Source organism: Oncorhynchus keta, chromosome 23 (assembly GCF_023373465.1).
Source record: "Oncorhynchus keta strain PuntledgeMale-10-30-2019 chromosome 23, Oket_V2, whole genome shotgun sequence".
NCBI lineage: Eukaryota > Metazoa > Chordata > Actinopteri > Salmoniformes > Salmonidae > Oncorhynchus > Oncorhynchus keta.
Window position 1 is genome coordinate 5,777,064 of NC_068443.1, and position 16,843 is coordinate 5,793,906.

The following is a 16,843-nucleotide window of genomic DNA, read 5'->3' on the forward strand; positions in this document are numbered from 1 at the left end:
CCCTGTCTCTGTTGTCCTGGCTGGATTGGTCCCCTGTCTCTGTTGTCCTGGCTGGGTCGGTCCCCTGTCTCTGTTGTCCTGGCTGGGATAGTCCCCCTGTCTCTGTCCTCTCGGTCCCCTGTCTCTGTTGTCCTGGCCTCCCCTGTCTCTGTTGTCCTGGCTGGGTCGGTCCCCTGTCTCTGTTGTCCTGGCTGGATCGGTCCCCTGTCTCTGTTGTCCTGGCTGTCGGTCCCCTGTCTCTGTTGTCCTGGCTCGGTCCCCTGTCTCTGTTGTCCTGGCTGGGATAGTCCCCTGTCTCTGTTGTCCTGGCTGTCTCCCCTGTCTCTGTTGTCCTGGCTGTTGGTCCCCTGTCTCTGTTTCTGGCTATGTCCCCTGTCTCTGTGTCCTGGCTATCTCTGTCTCTGTTGTCCTAGCTGGGTTGGTCCTCTGTCTCTGTTGTCCTGGCTCTCGGTCCCCTGTCTCTGTCTGTCCTGGCTCTGTCCCCTGTCTCTGTCCTGGCTGGGTTGGTCCCCTCTCTGTTGGTCTCCCCTGTCTCTGTCCTTGGGTCCTGGCTGGGATTGGTCCCCTGTCTCTGTTGTCCTGGCTGGATTGGTCCCCTGTCTCTGTTGTCCTGGCTGGGTCGGTCCCCTGTCTCTGTTGTCCTGGCTGGGATAGTCCCCTGTCTCTGTTGTCCTGGCTGGGTCGGTCCCCTGTCTCTGTTGTCCTGGCTGGGATAGTCCCCTGTCTCTGTTGTCCTGGCTGGGTCGGTCCCCTGTCTCTGTTGTCCTGGCTGGGTCGGTCCCCTGTCTCTGTTGTCCTGGCTGGGTCGGTCCCCTGTCTCTGTTGTCCTGGCTGGGATAGTCCCCTGTCTCTGTTGTCCTGGCTGGGTCGGTCCCCTGTCTCTGTTGTCCTGGCTGGGTTGGTCCCCTGTCTCTGTTGTCCTGGCTGGGATAGTCCCCTGTCTCTGTTGTCCTGGCTGGGTCGGTCCCCTGTCTCTGTTGTCCTAGCTGGGTTGGTCCCCTGTCTCTGTTGTCCTGGCTGGGTCGGTCCCCTGTCTCTGTTGTCCTGGCTGGGTCGGTCCCCTGTCTCTGTTGTCCTGGCTGGGTTGGTCCCCTGTCTCTGTTGTCCTGGCTGGGATAGTCCCCTGTCTCTGTTGTCCTGGCTGGGATAGTCCCCTGTCTCTGTTGTCCTGGCTGGGTCGGTCCCCTGTCTCTGTTGTCCTGGCTGGGATAGTCCCCTGTCTCTGTTGTCCTGGCTGGGTCGGTCCCCTGTCTCTGTTGTCCTGGCTGGGATAGTCCCCTGTCTCTGTTGTCCTGGCTGGGATAGTCCCCTGTCTCTGTTGTCCTGGCTGGGATGGTCCCCTGTCTCTGTTGTCCTGGCTGGGATAGTCCCCTGTCTCTGTTGTCCTGGCTGGGATAGTCCCCTGTCTCTGTTGTCCTGGCTGGGTCGGTCCCCTGTCTCTGTTGTCCTGGCTGGGTCGGTCCCCTGTCTCTGTTGTCCTGGCTGGGTTGGTCCCCTGTCTCTGTTGTCCTAGCTGGGTTGGTCTAGGGGACCACAGCTGTGGACTACCAGTATCAGGTTGCCAAGTGTCTCTCCATGCTGGATGTGGTTACTTTTAATTAAAATGAATCCATTTCCATCCCCATCAATTTTCGCTAGATGACCATATGGACACTTCAAAAAAACACAATCTAATTTCCATCCATCCATCCAGCCGCCCACCCACCCACCCACCCACCCACCCACCCATTCATCCACCCACCCACCCATCCACCCCGCCCACCCGCCCGCCCACCCACCCACCCACCCACCCACTCCTCTCCCTTATTCTCAACCCTTCTGTTCCCCTGCACTCATGTCTGGACAAACAATGGCTAACCGGTTTACAGATTTCTACCTCAGCTCTTAAAGTCACATCGGTTTACAGACCACTACTACTGAACCTTCTAGAAATCCCCTTTAACACATCAGTTTACAGACCACTACGACTGAACCTTCTAGAAATCCCCTTTAACACATCAGTTTACAGACCACTACTACTGAACCTTCTAGAAATCCCCTTTAACACATCAGTTTACAGACCACTACGACTGAACCTTCTAGAAATCCCCTTTAACACATCAGTTTACAGACCACTACGACTGAACCTTCTAGAAATCCCCTTTAACACATCAGTTTACAGACCACTACTACTGAACCTTCTAGAAATCCCCTTTATAACAGAGCAAATATCAACGTTCTCTTTCTGAGGTGTTTAGTGTGCGTGTGGGCTACGCCATTAAGAGGCAATTACACGGCTATTAGCCACACATATACTATTTATTTACCATTCACCTTTCATTTTGAACACATCAGGATTTTCAGAAACAGCAGGCGACTGAACCTTCGGGAAAAGTAATGCTAACCCTTTAACACATCACTTGTACATTTTAGCAGAGATCCTTCTAGAAATCCCCTTTAACACATCATTTTACATCCCAGAGTGATGCCCTTCTGAAATGTATTTTTTACACATCTGTTTACAGCAGAAACTGATCTGAACCTTCTAGAACAATAACAGGCATGGCAGGGACTTCAGTTTAGCAGAAACTGATCTGGGACCAGGCTAGAACCCCTTTAACAGGCATCAGGGACTTGACATGATAGCAGAAACTGATCTGGGACCAGGCTAGAACAATAACAGGCGGGCAGGGACTTTGATAGCAGAAACTGATCTGGGACCAGGTTAGTACAATAATTAACAGGCGGGCAGGGACTTGACATGATAGCAGAAACTGATCTGGGACCAGGCTATTAAACAATAACAGGCGGGCAGGGACTTGACATGATAGCCAAACATCTGGGACCATTTATTAACAGGCATTCAGGGACTTTCATTTTGAAAACTATCTGGGACCAGGCTAGAAACAGCAGGCTAGGGACTTGACATGAAAGAAACTGATCTGGGACCAGGCTTGAACAATAACAGGCATCAGGGACTTGACATTTTAGCAGAAAGATCTGGGACCAGGCTAGAACAATAACAGGCATGGCAGGGACTTGACATGATAGCAGAAACTGATCTGGGACCCTTATGAACAATAGGCATGGCAGGGACTTGACATGATAGCAGAAACTGATCTGGGACCAGGCTAGAACAATAACAGGCATGGCAGGGACTTGACATGATAGCAGAAACTGATCTGGGACCAGGCTAGAACAATAACAGGCATGGCAGGGACTTGACATGATAGCAGAAACTGATCTGGGACCAGGCTAGAACAATAACAGGCATGGCAGGGACTTGACATGATAGCAGAAACTGATCTGGGACCAGGTTAGTACAATAATTAACAGGCGGGCAGGGACTTGACATGATAGCAGAAACTGATCTGGGACCAGGCTAGAACAATAACAGGCGGACAGGGACTTGACGTGATAGCAGAAACTGATCTGGGACCAGGCTAGAACAATAACAGGCATGGCAGGGACTTGACATGATAGCAGAAACTGATCTGGGACCAGGCTAGAACAATAACAGGCATGGCAGGGACTTGACATGATAGCAGAAACTGATCTGGGACCAGGCTAGAACAATAACAGGCACTAAGAGAAGCTCAGTGGTCTCGACTGTCATGAAAGGGACACTACAGATTAAAACTAAATTAAAATGAAAATAAAAAGTACCAAGAGGTTTCCCATGAAACAAGTCGACATGAAACAAGTCAACATGAAACAAGTCGACATGAAACAAGTCGACATGAAACAAGTCGACATGAAACAAGTCAACATGAAACAAGTCAACATGAAACAAGTCGACATGAAACAAGTCAACATGAAACAAGTCAACATGAAACAAGTCGACATGAAACAAGTCGACATGAAACAAGTCAACATGAAACAAGTCAACATGAAACAAGTCGACATGAAACAAGTCGACATGAAACAAGTCGACATGAAACAAGTCAACATGAAACAAGTCAACATGAAACAAGTCAACATGAAACAAGTCAACATGAAACAAGTCAACATGAAACAAGTCAACATGAAACAAGTCAACATGAAACAAGTCGACATGAAACAAGTCGACATGAAACAAGTCGACATGAAACAAGTCGACATGAAACAAGTCAACATGAAACAAGTCAACATGAAACAAGTCGACATGAAACAAGTCAACATGAAACAAGTCGACATGAAACAAGTCGACATGAAACAAGTCGACATGAAACAAGTCACCATGAAACAAGTCAACATGAAACAAGTCAACCTGAAACAAGTCGACATGAAACAAGTCAACATGAAACAAGTCGACATGAAACAAGTCAACATGAAACAAGTCAACATGAAACAAGTCACCATGAAACAAGTCAACATGAAACAAGTCGACATGAAACAAGTCAACATGAAACAAGTCGACATGAAACAAGTCAACATGAAACAAGTCAACATGAAACAAGTCACCATGAAACAAGTCAACCTGAAACAAGTCAACCTGAAACAAGTCGACATGAAACAAGTCAACATGAAACAAGTCAACAGGAAACAAGTCGACATGAAACAAGTCAACATGAAACAAGTCGACATGAAACAAGTCGACATGAAACAAGTCAACAGGAAACTAGTCGACATGAAACAAGTCGACATGAAACAAGTCAACAGGAAACTAGTCGACATGAAACAAGTCGACATGAAACAAGTCGACATGAAACAAGTCAACAGGAAACAAGTCAACATGAAATAAAAAGATAAACCATTATATTTAAAGGATAATGTATAGACATGGTGGGTTTTGTTCTGTGTGACTTTGAGTATGACCTTGTTGGTGAAGGAGTGGTGGTCTATTGTGATGTAGAGTGACCTGGGTTGATTACAGTGTCTTCCCTAGGGATCAACGGGCCCGGGTTGATTACAGTGTGTTCCCTAGGGATCAACGGGGTGTCTGAGGTCACCACTCAGGATTGATTGCCCTGCCCAGTCTGTACAGGACGGGGTTAAATGCTCACATGAGACTAATGATGTCACAAGGCCTCATATGGCCCCTAGATTCTGGAACACTGGAGAGGGAGGGATTCTATTGGTCGACTCCCAACAATGGATCTCACAGAACAGGTGGAACGGTTTGGCTACTAAAATGGCTGGAAATCCCAGAAATCTCACTGAATTGAAAAGCAACATGCAGTTGAAAACAGGAAACAACACATCCCTTTAAAAAAAACATGTTTTAACTTCCTTCTCCCAATGTGAAAAGGAACGTTATCTAGTCTCATCTGTCTCGAACAACAAATGACAATTTGGTGCAGGCAGCTATGAATCTACATCATCGTTATGCAAAATGTATCAGATGTAAATGTAGGTTCCTTATATCACTATGAAGAGAAGCAGCCTGAGGTCTGACAGGCTGGGATAAATATCTGCTTCGTGTAGCTGGCTGTTTTGAATATGACCCAGACAACTGTCTCCTGCTGTCCTTAACTACCAGCCCGTTGTAGAGAGAGGCTTAGTGACTGTCCTTAACTACCAGCCCATTGTAGAGAGAGGCTCAGAGACTGTCCTTAACTACCAGTCCATTGTAGAGAGAGGCTTAGTGACTGTCCTTAACTACCAGTCCATTGTAGAGAGAGGCTTAGTGACTGTCCTTAACTACCAGCCCATTGTAGAGAGAGGCTCAGTGACTGTCCTTAACTACCAGCCCATTGTAGAGAGAGGCTTAGTGACTGTCCTTAACTACCAGTCCATTGTAGAGAGAGGCTTAGTGACTGTCCTTAACTACCAGCCCATTGTAGAGAGAGGCTTAGTGACTGTCCTTAACTACCAGTCCATTGTAGAGAGAGGCTTAGTGACTGTCCTTAACTACCAGCCCATTGTAGAGAGAGGCTCAGTGACTGTCCTTAACTACCAGCCCATTGTAGAGAGAGGCTCAGTGACTGTCCTTAACTACAAGCCCATTGTAGAGAGAGGCTCAGTGACTGTCCTTAACTACCAGCCCATTGTAGAGAGAGGCTTAGTGACTGTCCTTAACTACCAGCCCATTGTAGAGAGAGGCTTAGTGACTGTCCTTAACTACCAGCCCATTGTAGAGAGAGGCTTAGTGACTGTCCTTAACTACCAGCCCATTGTAGAGAGAGGCTTAGTGACTGTCCTTAACTACCAGTCCATTGTAGAGAGAGGCTTAGTGACTGTCCTTAACTACCAGCCCATTGTAGAGAGAGGCTTAGTGACTGTCCTTAACTACCAGCCCATTGTAGAGAGAGGCTCAGTGACTGTCCTTAACTACCAGCCCATTGTAGAGAGAGGCTTAGTGACTGTCCTTAACTACCAGCCCATTGTAGAGAGAGGCTCAGTGACTGTCCTTAACTACCAGCCCATTGTAGAGAGAGGCTTAGTGACTGTCCTTAACTACCAGCCCATTGTAGAGAGAGGCTCAGTGACTGTCCTTAACTACCAGCCCATTGTAGAGAGAGGCTTAGTGACTGTCCTTAACTACCAGCCCATTGTAGAGAGAGGCTCAGTGACTGTCCTTAACTACCAGCCCATTGTAGAGAGATGGGAGACTGTCTGAACAGAAGACGAGGTTTCCAGTTGGTCACGACACAGAGACTGTCTTTGTCTGAGAATTAAAAGGCCCCACTGGCTCGTTTTACCTGGTAATGATCTGATTACTGGAGTTTGTTAGGCAGCAGAACAGAGGGGACCAGCTTTAGAAGAGATCGGTCTGTCTTAACCTATAGAGAGGTCAGGCTTAAACACAGTATAGACAGGACTTCAGAGTAGCATATGAATCATGATAAGATGAAAGCATCCACCTCTGATTAATAGCATTAATGTAGTTAGGGAGCAGGGGAGGACAGGGAGGGACAGGGGAGGACAGGGAGGGACAGGGAGGGACAGGGAGGGAAAGGGAGGGACAGGGGAGAACAGGGGAGGACAGGGAGGGACAGGGGAGAACAGGGAGGACAGGGAGGGACAGGGGAGAACAGGGAGGGACAGGGGAGAACAGGGAGGGACAGGGGGAACAGGGGGAGAACAGGGAGGGACAGGGGAGAACAGGGAGGACAGGGAGGGACAGGGAGGGAAAGGGAGGGACAGGGGAGAACAGGGGAGGACAGGGAGGGACAGGGGAGAACAGGGAGGACAGGGAGGGACAGGGGAGAACAGGGAGGGACAGGGGAGAACAGGGAGGGACAGGGGAGAACAGGGGAGAACAGGGAGGGACAGGGGAGAACAGGGAGGACAGGGAGGGACAGGGGAGAACAGGGAGGACAGGGAGGGACAGGGGAGAACAGGGAGGGACAGGGGAGAACAGGGAGGGACAGGGGAGAACAGGGAGGGACAGGGGAAAACAGGGGAGAACAGGGAGGGACAGGGGAGAACAGGGGAGAACAGGGAGGGACAGGGGAGAACAGGGAGGGACAGGGGAGAACAGGGAGGGACAGGGGAGAACAGGGGAGGACAGCTATAGTAGGACTGTCTGTCTGTCTGTGTCTGCCTGCCTGCCTGTCTGGGCCTATAGAGAGGTAAGACACAGTAGAGAGAAGAGGACCACATAGCTAGATAGAAGCTACCACATCAGAAATTCTAATTAACAGGATAATAATATTACACTCAATTGTCTATCTTTGTTTCCCGTCTGACTAACGGAGGGCTGAGATTAATTTATTTTACCACTCAAACAACCACTTGATTCGTCCTATATGTCGCAGGGTCAGAGGTGGAAAAAGGGGGCTGAAGTGACTCATCTCTACATTATTGTGGAGGAACTGGAAGCCTTGGCGTAGAGCACGCCGTCAGGATTCTAGAGTACAATGGTAGAGAATCAAATGTGTTCCCGAAGGTCAGTAATACACTGACACGTGTTCAAAAGCGAAGCCAACGGTCACACGGCGAGCGGCAGGAGAGGTTGAAACGTGAGATAGAAAATGAGAGTGTATTCGTGTGTGATCTAATTGAATTACAGTGACCCTGTGACAGCGCTGTGGTTGAGGTTATGTGCTGAATTAATTTTGGTCCCCTGACCCCTCCTCTTCTGTAGGGCATCTCTCCACACTCGACAACCCCGGGGGCCACACAGACTCCCAGGGGCCCCAGAACCTAGCGACAGTGACACATCTCAAAGAGAGCACTTCTCCAAACCCCTATCTTCATTAAGATGGACAGCAGGGTACTGAGGTCACACACACACACACACACACTCCACATGTACTGTTTCTAGAATATTCTACAGAGCACCAGCAGACTGAGCGCATTTGGAAAGCAGCTGAGTATGGTGCGATCAGAATCCACCTAGGAGACCAAGTGGACCGGTACAGTTTTGCCTTCCAGCGTCACTTCATACACCGAAGATCTCCGCTGAACAGAACCACATGTCTTTTATCCGTCTCCATGTGACCCCCGATGACTTCAGAACAAAGTTAACTACAAATTCAGAACTTGCCAACGTCTTTGCAATTGATACAAACCATTTATAAAAAAAGGTGCTTCCAACGAGAACCGAGATGACTGCATTAAAATATTAAAACAGTATATGTCTATATCAGTCATATCGAAATACATTTTCATGATCAATCAATTGAGTTCTATTTTGTTACTTGTTGCCTACTGTCTGTAATTTCTCTCAAAATATTTCATGACTTTGCCAAATTGTAGGTGGTAATATCTCTCCAGGATCTGATCCGTCATCAATATTGTGAAATAATTATAATGTTAAGGTCAGATTTGAATGGAAAAAAGCTGATCCGAGACCAGCTCTCCTTTTCTTTACTATCACGCTCCAACGACGCACTCAGCGACCGTTCTCACTGGCGTGGTGTTCTGGGAAAACGCATGTTGCATCTTGGGTCGTTGTAGGAAAGACGTTTAAAACACTCGTAAGACTCGGGGAAAATGGGCCCTGGAGTGGTATGTATACGGTATGTATACGGTATGTATACGGTATGTATATGGTATGTGTATACGGTATGTGTATACGGTATGTATACGGTATGTATATGGTATGTATACGGTATGTATATGGTATGTATACGGTATGTATACGGCATGTATATGGTATGTGTATACGGTATGTGTATACGGTATGTGTATACGGTATGTATACGGTATGTGTATACGGTATGTGTATACGGTATGTATACGGTATGTATATGGTATGTATACGGTATGTATATGGTATGTATACGGTATGTGTATACGGTATGTATACGGTATGTGTATACGGTATGTATACGGTATGTATACGGTATGTATACGGTATGTATATGGTATGTGTATACGGTATGTATATGGTATGTGTATACGGTATGTATATGGTATGTGTATACGGTATGTATACGGTATGTGTATGGTATGTGTATACGGTATGTATACGGTATGTGTATACGGTATGTGTATACGGTATGTGTACGGTATGTGTATACGGTATGTGTATACGGTATGTGTATACGGTATGTGTATACTGTATGTGTATACTGTATGTGTATACGGTATGTGTATACGGTATGTATACGGTATGTGTATACTGTATGTGTATACGGTATGTGTATACGGTATGTATACGGTATGTGTATACGGTATGTGTATACGGTATGTATACGGTATGTGTATACGGTATGTGTATACGGTATGTATACGGTATGTGTATACGGTATGTATACGGTATGTGTACGGAGTTAAATTAAGCAGCAAGTTGCACAGCGTGAGCAGCGTCTCCTTAAGCAAACAAACAAACAAACAAACAAGCAAACAAACAAGCAAACAAACAAACAAACAAACAAGCAAACAAACAAACAAACAAACAAACAAGCAAACAAACAAACAAACAAGCAAACAAACAAGCAAACAAGCAAACAAACAAACAAACAAACAAACAAGCAAACAAACAAGCAAACAAACAAACAAGCAAACAAACAAACAAACAAGCAAACAAACAAGCAAACAAACAAGCAAACAAACAAACAAGCAAACAAACAAGCAAACAAACAAGTAAACAAACAAGCAAACAAACAAACAAACAAACAAGCAAACAAAACAAACAAACAAACAAACAAACAAGCAAACAAACAAGCAAACAAACAAGCAAGCAAACAAACAAACAAACAAACAAGCAAACAAACAAGCAAACAAACAAACAAACAAACAAACAAGCAAGCAAACAAACAAACAAGCAAACAAATAAACAAACAAGCAAACAAACAAGCAAACAAACAAGCAAGCAAACAAACAAGCAAACAAACAAGCTAGAGCAAAAATGAATATTCAGCAGTCCAGTTTAATGTAATGGTGCACTTCCGTTAAGAGGCAGACTGACTGAATGAATTACACGATGAACTACAAGTTGAAGTCTATTTGGTCTCTTCCTTCGGTATAAAATCTAAAGAAACATACATCTTTGTTAATGTATTATAATATATGCCATTTAGCAAACGCTGTTATCCAAAACAACTTAAAAGTACAGCGAGTGTGTTTTAGTAAGTGACTCCAACAGGAATCAAACCCACAAACTTGAGTGTTATTAAAACCATGAAACACAGGAATGGCTGTATTCTGGCATGATCCTAAACTATAGTTTAAAAGCATGTTTTTAGTCATACATAAAGTACAGTACTTACTGTCAGCCTGAGTGGAGAGCACCAGGCAGCTGAGTAGCAGCAGGAGGAATGGCACCGCCCTCCTGGGCAGGAGGGGAACTGCAGGGTGAATGTTTGGCACCATGATGGTCCAGGTTGGCACAGCGACTCCTCCTCCTCGCTCCCCTCAACGAAGACACAAAGTGACTCCTCCTCGCTCCCCTCAACGAAGACACAAAGTGACTCCTCCTCGCTCCCCTCAACGAAGACACAAAGCGGCGACTCCTCGCTCCCCTCAACGAAGACACAAAGCGGCGACTCCTCGCTCCCCTCAACGAAGACAGACACCTCACCCCACACGATCAAACACAGACACCTGGGAGGAGACAGAGAGAAGACAGGATGTTAGTGTTTTCATTTAAATCTGATCTGATCTGAACTGACGGAAGTCAACAACAACAAAAACAACATCTGCAAAATGCTGGTAGAAATGCCAGACAAGAAAAGAAGTATCCATCAAAAACACAATCAGTAACAACACTATCCAGGCTATATAATACCAGGCTATATAACACAATATATATAACACCAGGCTATATAATACCAGGCTATATAATACCAGGCTATATAACACAATATATATAACACAATATATATAACACCAGGCTATATAACACCAGGCTATATAACACCAGATATATAACACCAGGCTATATAACACAATATATATAACACCAGGCTATATAATACCAGGCTATATAACACAATATATATAACACCAGGCTATATAATACCAGGCTATATAACACCAGGCTATATAACACCAGGCTATATAACACCAGGCTATATAATACCAGGCTATAAAACACAATATATATAACACCAGGCTATATAATACCAGGCTATATAACACCAGGCTATATAATACAATATATATAACACCAGGCTATATAACACCAGGCTATATAATACCAGGCTATATAACACAATATATATATAACACCAGGCCATATAACACAATATATATATAACACCAGGCTATATAATACCAGGCTATATAACACAATATATATAACACCAGGCTATATAACACCAGGCTATATAATACCAGGCTATATAACACAATATATATAACACCAGGCTATATAACACATTACATTTACATTTAAGTCATTTAGCAGACGCTCTTATCCAGAGCGACTTACAAATTGGTGAGTTCACCTTATGACATCCAGTGGAACAGCCACTTTACAATAGTGCATCTAAATAGGCTATATATATAATACCAGGCTATATATATAATACCAGGCTATATAACACCAGGCTATATAATACAATATATATAACACCAGGCTATATAACACCAGGCTATATAACACCAGGCTATATAACACAATATATATAACACCAGGCTATATAACACCAGGCTATATAACACCAGGCTATATAATACCAGGCTATATAACACAATATATATAACACCAGGCTATATAATACCAGGCTATATAACACAATATATATAACACCAGGCTATATAATACCAGGCTATATAACACAATATATATAACACCAGGCTATATAATACCAGGCTATATAACACAAGATATATAACACCAGGCTATATAACACCAGGCTATATAACACCAGGCTATATAATACCAGGCTATATAACACAATATATATAACACCAGGCTATATAACACCAGGCTATATAATACAATATATATAACACCAGGCTATATAACACCAGGCTATATAACACAATATATATAACACCAGGCTATATAACACCAGGCTATATAATACCAGGCTATATAACACAATATATATAACACCAGGCCATATAACACAATATATATATAACACCAGGCTATATAATACCAGGCTATAACACCAGGCTATATAACACCAGGCTATATAACACAATATATATAACACCAGGCTATATAACACAATATATATAACACCAGGCTATATAACACCAGGCTATATAACACCACGCTATATAACACAATATATATAACACCAGGCTATATAACACAATATATATAACACCAGGCTATATAACACCACGCTATATAACACCACGCTATATAACACAATATATATAACACCAGGCTATATAACACAATATATATAACACCAGGCTATATAACACAATATATATAACACCAGGCTATATAACACAATATATATAACACCAGGCTATATAACACAATATATATAACACCAGATATATAACACCAGATATATAACACCAGGCTATATAACACAATATATATAACACCAGATATATAACACCAGATATATAACACCAGATATATAACACCAGGCTATATAACACCAGATATATAACACCAGATATATAACACCAGATATATAACACCAGGCTATATAACACCAGATATATAACACCAGATATATAACACCAGGCTATATAACACCAGATATATAACACCAGATATATAACACCAGATATATAACACCAGATATATAACACCAGATATATAACACCAGGCTATATAACACCAGATATATAACACCAGGCTATATAACACCAGATATATAACACCAGATATATAACACCAGATATATAACACCAGATATATAACACCAGATATATAACACCAGATATATAACACCAGGCTATATGACACCAGATATATAACACCAGATATATAACACCAGATATATAACACCAGATATATAACACCAGATATATAACACCAGGCTATATAACACCAGATATATAACACCAGATATATAACACCAGATATATAACACCAGGTTATATAACACCAGATATATAACACCAGATATATAACACCAGGTTATATAACACCAGATATATAACACCAGGTTATATAACACCAGATATATAACACCAGATATATAACACCAGGTTATATAACACCAGATATATAACACCAGATATATAACACCAGGTTATATAACACCAGATATATAACACCAGATATATAACACCAGATATATAACACCAGATATATAACACCAGATATATAACACCAGGTTATATAACACCAGATATATAACACCAGATATATAACACCAGGTTATATAACACCAGATATATAACACCAGGTTATATAACACCAGATATATAACACCAGATATATAACACCAGATATATAACACCAGATATATAACACCAGATATATAACACCAGATATATAACACCAGGTTATATAACACCAGATATATAACACCAGATATATAACACCAGATATATAACACCAGATATATAACACCAGATATATAACACCAGGTTATATAACACCAGATATATAACACCAGATATATAACACCAGGTTATATAACACCAGATATATAACACCAGGCTATATAACACCAGATATATAACACCAGGTTATATAACACCAGATATATAACACCAGATATATAACACCAGGTTATATAACACCAGATATATAACACCAGATATATAACACCAGATATATAACACCAGATATATAACACCAGATATATAACACCAGATATATAACACCAGGTTATATAACACCAGATATATAACACCAGATATATAACACCAGATATATAACACCAGATATATAACACCAGATATATAACACCAGATATATAACACCAGATATATAACACCAGATATATAACACCAGATATATAACACCAGAGACCGCCGCATTAGCAGTTTCCTAAACGTTAGAAATGCAGCATAACAATCAACAGAGAATCGTGGGGAGACAAGAAAACAAACCCCTCCTTGACGGGCGATAGCTACCCCTCTAACCCCTCCTTGACAGGCGATAGCTACCCCTCTAACCCCTCCTTGACGGGCGATAGCTACCCCTTTAACCCCTCCTTGACGGGCGATAGCTACCCCTTTAACCCCTCCTTGATGGGCGATAGCTACCCCTCTAACCCCTACTTGACGGGCGATAGCTACCCCTTTAACCCCTCCTTGACGGGCGATAGCTACCCCTCTAACCCCTCCTTGACGGGCGATAGCTACCCCTCTAACCCCTCCTTGACGGGCGATAGCTACCCCTCTAACCCGTCCTTGACGGGCGATAGCTACCCCTCTAACCCCTCCTTGACGGGCGATAGCTACCCCTCTAACCCCTCCTTGACGGGCGCTAGCTACCCCTCTAACCCCTCCTTGACGGGCGATAGCTACCCCTTTAACCCCTCCTTGACGGGCGATAGCTACCCCTCTAACCCCTCCTTGACGGGCGATAGCTACCCCTCTAACCCCTCCTTGACGGGCGATAGCTACCCCTCTAACCCCTCCTTGACGGGCGCTAGCTAACCCTCTAACCCCTCCTTGACGGGCGCTAGCTACCCCTCTAACCCCTCCTTGACGGGCGATAGCTACCCCTCTAACCCCTCCTTGACGGGCGATAGCTACCCCTCTAACCCCTCCTTGACGGGCGATAGCTACCCCTCTAACCCCTCCTTGACGGGCGATAGCTACCCCTCTAACCCCTCCTTGACGGGCGCTAGCTAACCCTCTAACCCCTCCTTGACGGGCGATAGCTACCCCTCTAACCCCTCCTTGACGGGCGATAGCTACCCCTCTAACCCCTCCTTGACGGGCGATAGCTACCCCTCTAACCCCTCCTTGACGGGCGATAGCTACCCCTCTAACCCCTACTTGACGGGCGATAGCTACCCCTATAACCCCTCCTTGACGGGCGCTAGCTACTCCTCTAACACCTCCTTGACGGGCGATAGCTACCCCTCTAACCCCTCCTTGACGGGCGATAGCTACCCCTCTAACCCGTCCTTGACGGGCAATAGCTACCCCTCTAACCCCTCCTTGACGGGCGATAGCTACCCCTCTAACCCCTCCTTGACGGGCGATAGCTACCCCTCTAACCCCTCCTTGACGGGCGATAGCTACCCCTCTAACCCCTCCTTGACGGGCGATAGCTACCCCTCTAACCCCTCCTTGACGGGCAATAGCTACCCCTCTAACCCCTCCTTGACGGGCGCTAGCTACCCCTCTAACCCCTCCTTGACGGGCGATAGCTACCCCTCTAACCCCTCCTTGACGGGCGCTAGCTACCCCTCTAACCCCTCCTTGACGGGTGATAGCTACCCCTCTAACCCCTCCTTGACGGGTGATAGCTGGGGACAGACTAGTACACAGTGACTCCCTGGGGACAGTCAGTTAACTCATACCTTCTCTAAGGACCTGGGGGAAACAGACAGTTAACTCATACCTTCTCTAGGGACCTGGGGGAACAGACAGTTCAGGAAACAGAACAGAAAAACGAAAAATAACAACATTGTCAAGGAACAGAATCAGAACCGGGAACGAAAGTGATCAATACTGTTCCGGAATAGAACTGTTATTTTAAAAGCATAGGAACCGCTTAATTTTACGTTCTGGGCATTTTTTTCCAGTCCCACAAAAAAACACAACAAAGCATATTTTCAAAGCCCTCACTCTGTCACTCAGAAACTAATTCCAGCGTCTGTCTGCCAGCTGGAATTCTTTGCCAGTATGTATGTAGGCTACATGTCCCTCCGAAGCTTAGGCTACTGTAGCCCCTCCCCCAAAAATACTAATGTAGCCCCTCCCCCTCCAAAGCTTAGGCTAATGTAGCCCCTTCCCCAAAAGCCTAGACTAATGTAGCCCCGCCCCCTTCAAAGCCTTGGCTACTGTAGCCCCTCCCCTTCTGAGGCCTCGGCGACTGTAGCACCTCCCCCTCCAAAGCCTAGACTACTTTAGCCCCTCCCCCACCAACGCCTAAACTACTGTAGCCCCTCCCCTCCAAAGCCTAGACTACTGTAGCCCCTCCCCCTCCAAAGCCTAGACTACTGTAGCCCCTCCCCTTCAAAGCCCAGACTACTGTAGCCCCTCCCCCTCCAAAGCCTAGACTACTGTAGCCCCTCCCCCTCCAAAGCCTAGACTACTGTAGCCCCTCCCCTACAAAGCCTAGACTACTGTAACCCCTCCCCTTCAAAGCCTAGACTACTGTAGCCCCTCCCCCTCCAAAGCCTAGACTACTGTAGCCCCTCCCCCTCCAAAGCCTAGACTACTGTAGCCCCTCCCCCTCCAAAGCCTAGACTACTGTAGCCCCTCCCCTCCAAAGCCTAGACTACTACTGTAGCCCCTCCCCCTCCAAAGCCTAGACTACTGTAACCCCTCCCCCTTCAAAGCCTAGACTACTGTAGCCCCTCCCCCTCCAAAGCCTAGACTACTGTAGCCCCTCCCCCTCCAAAGCCTAGACTACTGTAGCCCCTCCCCCTCCAAAGCCTAGACTACTGTAGCCCCTCCCCCTCCAAAGCCTAGACTACTGTAGCCCCTCCCCTCCAAA

General features: G+C 45.1%; 1 protein-coding gene across 1 annotated transcript in view; it reads right to left on the reverse strand.

Annotated features, from left to right (window-relative positions):
• LOC118402472 (receptor-type tyrosine-protein phosphatase F) overlaps positions 1 to 16,843 on the reverse strand; it is a 359,072-nt gene that overhangs the window by 292,224 nt on the left and 50,005 nt on the right. Inside the window, exon 2 of the mRNA XM_052476034.1 lies at positions 10,563 to 10,896. Within this exon, the coding sequence (XP_052331994.1) occupies positions 10,563 to 10,665 (103 nt within the window). The 5' untranslated portion in view covers positions 10,666 to 10,896. The remainder of the gene's footprint in view (positions 1 to 10,562; positions 10,897 to 16,843) is intronic.